Consider the following 9,982-nt stretch of genomic DNA (forward strand, 5'->3'; position numbering starts at 1 on the left):
AAGGGCAACTTGGCCGCGGTGCATGCTGGGAGACGGGAGTCTCTCTCCTCCCACCACCCCCCACTCCTCGCACCCCTCCCCCTCCACTTCGTCTCCCCTAGCAACGTGACGTCACCCTCGAAGCGGCTGTGACGTTGCCGCACAGCGATGACGCGGTGGGGGCCCGCGGTTATTTATTTATTTATTTGCGCGCTGTTGTATATGTCGGGTTATGAAATTTTGATGAAAATAATAAAAATTAATAATTTTCCGAAAAATGCGCAAATCGCATTAATTATGTTAATGTGTGTATTAATATGCATAAATTATGATGATGCGTGTAATGATATGCATAAATTATGATAATCGCTGAGATAATCGTAGTCATTTATGCGGATGCTTGCGACGATGTTAATGTGTGCAGTTGTGATAATTAGGCTCAGCTTCGTTTATCCAGAGTTGTTAATCAGGATAACACGATTATCATCGATTAAACGTTTACCGATTATCCTAGTGTGTGTTATGATATTTAAGGTCACCAGTTCAGATCTCATCAGGATACAGCTCTTATGAATAAGACAGTTTTGCATGGACTTGGAAAGAAGCACTCGAACAGTTGGTGTTAAGCAATTTTAATTCTAAACAAGCACATGACACTCTCTTATGCGAAAGCAGGTATACGTCAATAAATTCATGGGCAAGATTATGCAATTAACGAAAATGAATGACTAAAAATACTTCTTCATTGGCGAAATTATGCAGTTAACGAAAATGAATGACTAAAACATTTCTTATTCATGTAACTCGACGGCAGCACCGCTTTGCACGATCAGTTGATATTGAACGCACCACCTCGAAATGGCAACCCTTTTTGAAACGCAAAGACAATAATTTGTTTTAGTCTTATTCGTGTGCGTGCTGTGTGTGCGTTGTCCCCTCGTAATATTAATTGTGTCGTTAGCTTGTGTGGTGTAGGAGGATACAACCAGCGGCCAGAAGTTTTCTCTGGCTTGGGCGTGGCCGCCGCGAGCGCCTGCGTGTCTCTGCTTCCTCGCTCAGCGTGTCGCTCGGCTTGTGCGCCCTCTCTCTCTCTCTCTACCGCTGGATGACGAGTTGGCACGACGCTCAGTGACGCCCGGTGACGTCCGAGTCGTGCTGCTCTTGCGCGCTCTCTCTCTCCACTGCTGGATGACGAGTTGGCACGACGCTCGGTGACGCCCGGTGACGTCCGAGTCGTGCTGCTCTTGCGCGCTCTCTCTCTCCACTGCTGGATGACGAGTTGGCACGACGCTCGGTGACGCCCGGTGACGTCCGAGTCGTGCTGCTCTTGCGCGCTCTCTCTCTCCACTGCTGGATGACGAGTTGGCACGACGCTCGGTGACGCCCGGTGACGTCCGAGTCGTGCTGCTCTTGCGCGCTCTCTCTCTCCACTGCTGGATGACGAGTTGGCACGACGCTCGGTGACGCCCGGTGACGTCCGAGTCGTGCTGCTCTTGCGCGCTCTCTCTCTCCACTGCTGGATGACGAGTTGGCACGACGCTCGGTGACGCCCGGTGACGTCCGAGTCGTGCTGCTCTTGCGCGCTCTCTCTCTCCACTGCTGGATGACGAGTTGGCACGACGCTCGGTGACGCCCGGTGACGTCCGAGTCGTGCTGCTCTTGTGCTCTCTCTCTCTCCACAGCCGTTTGACCAGGCTTTCTCCACTGCTTCGCGCTCTCTGCTTTGCACGCTTGGTCGACGCTTGGCGATCTCCGTCCTTTTACAGGTTGATTGCTTGTCGTCACTCGTCACTCTCTCTGCTCCGTGCTTCCTTTGTTAGTGCAGCTGCCAGCTTCACTCGCACTTACATTTGTTCTGCGAGAAGCGACACCTGCTATCGGCATCGGTGTTTCGTTTCCTCACGACGCTCCGCCAGCCGGAGCACGGCTGAAACCCAGCCCCGACCCAGGTTGAACTCAGACTTCTGCGACTCGAACGACTCCTCGTTCCATCACTTCTCGAGGCACAACCGCCACAGCTCCCTTGCGTGCCCCGTCGCACCGCTGAGCTCGACTCCGACTCAACCCAGACTGCCCTTTCGCGGTGTGCGCCCGTGCCTAACTCAAAACGTGACTCCCCTCTCTTCGCGTCTCTTGCGAGAGAAAACAAACAAGACAGAGTGAGAAGAAGCAGACACCCCCCCCCCCTTTGTGACCTTTTGCTCCCTCCTTGCCCGTCAGACCCCGCTGGAAGACAAAGGTGGCTGAGGAGATGTTTGTAATACATTTATGTGGTCCTGTGTGTTACATTTATTCTTTAATTATATTTTATGAGTTCCTTCGGTCTTAGTATCGTGGTAATTATTCGTCTATGTTTAATGAATATTCGTAATGATTCTCGTCACATTATTATTTGGCTTCGCCAAGTTTAGTTCTCCAGAGATTGGTGTTTATTCTGAGTTATATTTTAATGTCCTGAGGTTAAGCGTTATTATGTTTCCACTTAAGCTTTCTGGAATTCGTACTCTTTAGTTTTTATTTTTATTTTTTTTGGAAGGTCGTGTAGGTAGGAAACATATAATAATAGAAAAAATATTATTGTTTGTTGGTTAATTATCTTTGTTAAGTTTCTACTTTTCGGTAAGGAAAACGTTAAGAAAACGCGAAGTTTCAACCGTTATTTATTCTGCCCTTATCTTGTACATCTCCAGATGTCTTGGGAGGCTAGTCCATACATCTTTTGTCCATCTGGATGTCCATGACCTCTTTGTGACCGAACTCTCAACATTTTAACCGCCCTCCATGTTTCATGGATTCCTGGTGTTCTTGTGAGGAGAAGTGAGTTGTTTTCATTAATTAATTAAAAAAAAAGTATATATATATAGATTTAAAAAAATTATTATATATTTTTTTGAATTGTTCTTAATTAAAAAAAAAGGTATAGACACAACAGCGCCCTGTTGAATTTCTTGCATTTCGATCAGAAAAAAATAACCCGTAAAAACAAAGTTTTTCACTATAAATCCTGTATATGCGTGGCGGCTAGAGTCCTCTCGTCCTCTGGCTTGAGATGGCTGCCACCTATGGGTCAGATGATTGCATGGCACCATTAAGCAATTGGTAATTAAATATGATATTTTTGTCCTAAAAAGTGTAAAATTTTGGAAAAAAATGTTCACGAACATTAATTGTCACGCACAACGAGTCTGTGTGGAAAATGTCAGCTCGATTGGACCACGGGAAGTGGGTTAAAAAATGACAGAAAGATTTTCACGGTCGTAAACGCGCAAGCAAGCAAGTGAACTTAATATAAAGGATTTAAAAATGGGCAAATTGGGTTCAAGTGTTCACGTTTGTTTGTTCACAACATTTGTTTCTCAGAACCACGTTGGGTCAGGCAAGGGGGTTACAACATTCAACGAGGGGTACACATTCCTGTCAACCCCTTATCAGTGCCCTACCTGATGACAGACCAATTCAGACATTATTGGTCACCCCGTGCCCCTCATAGATCTCAAAGTTAATCCTACAAAGTCCCATCACAAGGGAGAAACACAAACAAATTGACATGGTTTTGTTGCTGCGCGTATTGAAACGGCTGTACGCCGTATGGAGCTGAAAACTCAATTTCCCTGGACAAGAATGCGGGATTAAACCGTGTGTTTTGATAGGTGTGGCTACACGAGTAGCCAAAGAAAGGTTGAAACCCGCTGGCCTAGGTCAGCGCATCGGAGTGGGGAAGGTCTTGAGTCATGAGTTCCATCCAACTTGTACGGTGCACGTATAGTGAACTTATTTTGCACCGTACGTATCCAACCGTGTCTACAACGAACTAGACGGTCAATAGGTACATCAGCCAACAACACTGGGCAATGGCTCTTCTTCGCAGTACCTCTCTATGTGCTATGAAGAAGGGTCATTGGCCGAAATGTCGCCTATTATATTTGTCCTTTCAAGGCCGCACGCACGCAGGCCGTGTTGTTGGTGACGAGCGTGTTCGGTCTTTGGTGTTGTTCTGGCACCACTGCCAACGCAGCAGCAGCAGTACCAAACAGTTACAATCAAAGCCTCTTCATCCAGAATCAGAATCTCTATTTATCCTGGAAAAATCCGATGAGCTATGAAGCTCTTTTTTAAATAGATGCCCAGTAGGCGCGGATCAGAAAGTTACAACAAACTATAAAAAAAACAACGATAGGAGTGCAAAGTATAGGAAAGATAAGCTAATCACTAAAAATAAACTTTAAACAAAACTTTTTATTATACCAGGTAAGGCCCACCGAGATAGATAGCTCTTTTTTCAGAGACGACCCAGCCATAAATGAGAGCTCAACAAAGTGGCTTATCACGTGGACATTTATAGCAGTCGAACACTCTAAATGTGTGTTGATTCTAAATGTGGAGGGAAAACCCGGAGGACCAGGAGAAAAAATCCACGCGATTACGACATACAAACTTAACTTCTCACTTGAGCTTTGCTTGTGTTGAACCAATGCTGCTGAAATTCTGCCCTCACAGCAGTCGACTTCCCAAGAGCAACGCAAGGATGTCCCCCGGTGCGGAATGATTTCCGTCGGTGTGGATTATCTGCTGTAACGCGTGGATCATATAAACACGGAACGTAAGCGGAGCGTTGCATAAAATAATCCTGGTTGGAATTACGCAGATCGACGACAAAGCGGAACACGTGGAGTAGCGAACAAACGCAAGTTCCGGAGCCGTTCCTCGGGTACGGCGGGTCGGGGCGATTGCCCAGGGCCCCGCGCATGGGGGGGGGGGGTGGGGGCGCCGCTTTAAGGTCACGGTGTCAGATGTAATACTCCCGGTTTAGTTTGAAGGCGTCGGGGGGCCCACATGGTGGGATTTGCCTCGGGCCCTGGACCCTCCCCCACCTATAGATGGCCCTGACAAGGTATAAGAGTCATCATTGTGACTGGCCAGGAAAGTATAATGGAGCTTGGCAGGGTCACGTCGCTGAAAGGGATGATGATGAGGATGATGACCGGTGGACGAGACTAAGGACGGAGTGGCAGGCAAACGAGAGGAAGGCTCTGAAATAATATCAACACAGATTTAGATGTTCGCTGTATATATCGCTGCATCACGGCACCGTGAGATGGCATGCCAGCTTTGGGGGAGGCCTTTATCCGGCAGGGTATTTACCATAGCTGATGATGATGCTGCTGATGACGATGATGAACACATTCCGGCAGAGGGAGCTGGTAGGAACGTTGGGTTGCTCGGTCAATGGGCAGGGTCAACGGCGGCGTGGTGCATTCCGCAAATATGCCCGACTGTGAGGGCGGGCACAAGCCGGCGTGAGTAGGTTAAACGTTGAGTTTGATAAGGGCACCACGGGGTGACCAGCCCTCCCCACCCAGCCCCACACCTCCCCACCCAGCCGCTCCCCACCCTCCCCTCCCCACCCAGCCCCACCCCTCCCATTTTTGGATGCACGACGGACGGACACAATAATCCCCTGTGGGCTGGTGTAACCAGGAGGTTCTTACCAGTATAAGGCGAACATCGGCGAAGTGCTTGGCATCAGGTATGGGCGGTATTTAAAACAGTCGAGGGAAGGAATTGAATACGTTATACAACATGAATGAAATTCCCCACACAAAATAAAACTATAAGACACCAGGGCTCATCTCGAACTTAAGCCTGCGTACGTGTCTGACCTTCACCTGAAAATACCTAAATTCGTAAGGGGGGGGGGGTCATTGCCCGAGAAGGGGGCGGGGAAGGGGTCGTGGTAAGCTCCAACGGCCATCAAAAAAACATCAGCTCGCCGTGTCGGGAAATCGATGGGGTTCTTCTCACGATTGTGCCCGGCGTACGTGATGCTGCGACTCGGCACAAGGTCGAGGCAACTCAGGGGGTTTTGTATAAAAGGATGGAGCCCATCTCACTGGCACTTGAGTCTTCCCCAGGAAGGTGGTACGAGTTCTTCCCGCAGCCATGAAGTTCCTTCTTCTGCTCGCTCTGTTGCCCTTCATCGATGGTGAGTGTTCGAAAAGCCCCGTGGCGTCGTGGGTGGCTGGCTGGGGCTGTGGGGGGCTGTGGGAGGCTGTAGGGGGCTGACCCCCCACCTCCAGCAGCCCCCCGCTTTGCTGAAAGGTGTCATTCAGACCCCGCCCGCAACTTCTAAATTATTTTAAGCCAGGGCTTAATTTTAACGTGTACACCTCGATATCTACGACTGGACATCTGCAAAAAAAGAGCTGTATAGCTCATCGGATTCCTCCAGTATAAATATTCTGAAATGATTCGGATATGCACACGCGTGTGTGTGCGTGTCCACGTGTGTGTGTACTCACGTGCACACGTGTTTGTACACGTGGGTATAAACTCGAGTGTCGAGTTGTGGGGATTCTGCCTCAAATGAGAGCACCTGTTGCTCCGCTGTGTAAACATCGCCACTAGGGAGACAAAGGCGGCCTTGCGTGGTGCTGGCCACCCACCCCTCGTGTGCCGTGCCGGCCTTCACAGGTGCGCTGCTCGCTAACAGCACTTTGCCCCAACAGCCCAAGGCAGCGTTCTTCACTGCAAGGCCCCGCGGGCCACTGGTGGAACCCTGGTGGCCTTTAGTGGGGCCCCTGGCAACACAAAAATGTGAAAACATCCTGAGCGGGCGGTGTGGTGGCCCTCACACTGATGCCTTATCGGCGAACGTGCCCCCCCCCCTCTGAAATTTAGTGAAGAACACTGCTCTAAGGCTATGTGGGCGGTGTTGTTTGTCTTGAGTGTGTGCTTGTACGCAGTCGAAGTGTAGCGGTTAGCGCGCTGTGCCACGAATCCGGACACCCGAGTTCGATTCCCGCTCACGGCCGACACAGTGACGATTATCTGAACCGGTCCTGGGCCTCCCCTAGGTCGACTCAGCCTGGTGCAGTGTGTACAAACATCGCCACTGGGGAGACAAAGGCGGTCGGGCGTGGTGCTGGCCACCCACCCCCTCGTGTGCCTTCCCGGCCTTCATAGGTGCCCGCTAACAGCACTTGCCCCAACAGTCTGCTTAAGGCTACACGGGGGATCTTTGTCTTTTTTGTGCGCAGCGTGCCCGCGCATCGTATCGCGCTCAGGGTGGGGGGCCCGCTCCCCCAACGGCATCACCTCCATGCCGGTGCCCGTGTATTACTTCATCATCCACCACACCGCCACCCCGACCTGCTCCGACGAGGCCGCGTGCTCGGCGCGCGTGCGCAGCATCCAGAACTACCACATGGACTCGAACGGATGGTCCGACATTGGATACAGGTGAGTTGGAGGCGAGAGGGCCCCCGCCCCCTCCCCCAGAGGTGTGAGCTATGGGTAAGGGGCCGTCCATAATTGACGTCACGCGATTTTGGACGATTTTTTACCCCCCCCCCCCTCTCTTCGTCACACAACGTCAGAAAAAGTCAGACAACCCCTCAAATATGACGTCATAAAGCTCTGCCCCCCCCCCCCCCCCCCAAAAAATGCTTCAAATCGCTTTAAACTATTGTCATTGTAGTGCGTATTTAATGTGGCGCTGCACTCTGATGTTGTAGGAGAAAACGTGTATTAAAAAGTATATTTAATTAAGTAGAACGTGTTGTTTATATTTATTGAAAGTTGCGCATTTTGATGTCTCACCCCCCCCCCCTCGTCACACATCGTCACAAATGTCTGACCCCCCCCCCCAGGTGCGTGACGTCATTTATGGACGGCCCCTGAGGTAGATGAGAGAGTTGCGAGGTCTCAGAATCTGTATCTATATTGGAGGAATCCTATGGGCTATGAAGCTCTTTAATTCACAGATGTCCAGTTGGGGCGGGTCAGAAAATTAACAACAAACTATAACAAAAATACGATAAGAGGGCAAAGTATCGGAAAGGTAACCAAAGCACTTACAAATATAACATGAAAATCAACATTTTTTTTTAGCCCAGAGGTAAGAACTTATTTTCAGAAGCGTCGACACGCACGCAATTTACGGTAAAACTAAACTATCAAGAAAACTACTCTTTGGTTCTTTCGGTAAAGTCACGTAGAATGTTTTTAAATAATTTAATTAGAATATTTACTTTCTTTTTTCTGTCTACGTGACTTTACCGAAAGAACCAAAGAGCAATTCCTGCAGTCACGAAAGCTCCAAATCAAGTATCAAGGAAACTATAATTATTTTACCAGGTAACGCCCACTGAACTACATCGCTCTTTTTCAGCGATATAAATGACATGATACAAATGATACTCAACCAAGTGGCTTATCACGTGGACATTTATAAACAGCCAAATACTTGTAAGAGGTATGTTGATTCTAAACGTGGAGGGAAAACCCGGAGGACCCAGAGAAAAATCCACGCGACCACGGGGGGAGAGAGAGACACACACGCACACTCCAAATATACAGTAGCAGGCGTCAGGGTCGGGGTCGAACCCACGAACAACTTGCATAGCCCCTGTATCATCACGTCCCCTTGTCCCTGCGTGCCCCCTCTTGTCCCTTGTACCCCCCCCCCCCTCCGTTGTCCCCCCCGTCCCCCCTGCTGTTCCCCGTGCCCCCTGTTGCCCCCCCCTGTTGTCCCCCGTGCCCCCCCACCTGTTGCCCCCCCCGTGCCCCCCAGTTTCCTGGTGGGAGGTGATGGCAATGTGTACGAGGGTCGCGGCTGGGACCGCCAGGGCGCGCACACGAGTGGCTACAACACCCACCTGGCGGCCAGCTTCATCGGAGACTTTACCTGTGAGTTCACCTGAGCACACCTGGGCACACCTGGGCACACCTAGGCTCACCTGGGCACACCTGTGATTTCACCTGGGCACACCTGGGCACACCTGTGAGTTCACCTGGGCACACCTGGGCATCTGCTCCGATCACCTGCCCACCTCGCCACTTGAACACCCGATCACATGGTAATGGCCATCATCTTCTTTGTGCGTCTAGTTTGTTGTCTCTCCCCCCCCCCCGCACCTCCAATTAGTCCGGTTTGGCTAGGTACGGCGCGAAAGAAGTTCAACATATACACACGCGCAAATAGGAGGACGTGTAGGCGGATGGTCAGATTATGTATTTATTTTGGGCTGCTTGCATTCTGCACGGCGACCACGCCGACGATGACGGTAATGTTGGTCGCGGTGTCAATGACGATGATGACGATTACCCATGCCACGTGCGCTCCACGCTGCACAGCCTCCAAGCCCGTGGCGTCGGCCATCACAGCGGCCAAGGCGCTGATCACCTGCGCCATCAACAAGGGCAAGCTGAAGAGCAGCTACCGCCTCATCGGGCACCGTCAAGTGGGCTCCACCACCTGTCCTGGGGACGCCCTCTACAACGAAATCAAGACGTGGACCAACTGGGGCAACCCCTAAACAACCCCACCACGCCTGCCCTGCCGGACACGAGCTACGACCGAGTCTCCCACCGGCATTCTTGATCCATCAACGCACCCCTAACACGTCACCTTCCCCACTGCTAAGCAACGGCCTCTCGCTCTCCCCAACCCGGCTTTCCTCCCCACCTTCCCGAAGCTAGCTTACCTATCTAGCGGATACATTTGTAGCTGCCGACCGCCAACACTTGGGCAAGCCTGCAGACTGGAGCGAGTGTCAAACCATTTACCGCACAATCGGAGCGGGAGCTCCCTCGAGTGGACCCCCCACCCCTTCTCACAGCAGTGGCACGAGCAAGCACTTCCAGGGCTGCGCCTTTACATCAAACTATATATTCCTCCCCTCCCCCCACGTAAAACACTAAATTGCATCAACCTATTTTTGTTGCTCAAATGACGATCGCAATAAAAAACAAAACTGCGGTGATCATTGTCGTGCCCGTGTAAAGCATATGGGTTTGTGTTGTGCGAGTGTGGCCTCAAGGTGCACCTAGCCTGGCACAAGCGGCGTGCATGACGTCACCACCAACGAGTGTTATTATATATGGATGTCTTTGTAACGCGTGGCTGTGTGAACGCACACAAGCGATTCGAGCCACAGCCGTTGCTGGCACTTGAACCCGAGGTTGCACGGTTTCACAGCAGTGTGCTAACCACTGTGCCACT

The 9,982-nt window shown here is 50.7% G+C and overlaps 1 protein-coding gene across 1 annotated transcript; it reads left to right on the forward strand.

Moving 5' to 3' along the window:
• Positions 1-5,831: 5,831 nt before the first annotated feature.
• On the forward strand, positions 5,832-9,746 carry LOC144727376 (peptidoglycan-recognition protein SC2-like). Its single transcript, XM_078606147.1, has 4 exons — positions 5,832-5,962; positions 7,017-7,218; positions 8,552-8,667; positions 9,115-9,746. Exons 1-4 carry the CDS (start codon positions 5,920-5,922, stop codon positions 9,294-9,296), a joined length of 543 nt encoding a protein of 180 aa, XP_078462273.1. The 5' UTR covers positions 5,832-5,919; the 3' UTR covers positions 9,297-9,746.
• Positions 9,747-9,982: the final 236 nt, after the last annotated feature.

Source organism: Lampetra planeri, chromosome 25 (genome assembly GCF_965212315.1).
Source record: "Lampetra planeri chromosome 25, kcLamPlan1.2.h2, whole genome shotgun sequence".
Classification (NCBI taxonomy): domain Eukaryota; kingdom Metazoa; phylum Chordata; class Hyperoartia; order Petromyzontiformes; family Petromyzontidae; genus Lampetra; species Lampetra planeri.

Excerpts from the sequence above, each read along its gene's own strand:
- LOC144727376 (XM_078606147.1), top strand. The coding sequence starts at position 5,920 with ATGAAGTTCCTTCTTCTGCTCGCTCTGTTGCCCTTCATCGATG. Across the intron at positions 5,963-7,016 it reads TCTGTTGCCCTTCATCGATG|CGTGCCCGCGCATCGTATCG; the intron begins GTGAGTGTTCGA and ends TTTTGTGCGCAG. Across the intron at positions 7,219-8,551 it reads TGGTCCGACATTGGATACAG|TTTCCTGGTGGGAGGTGATG; the intron begins GTGAGTTGGAGG and ends CGTGCCCCCCAG.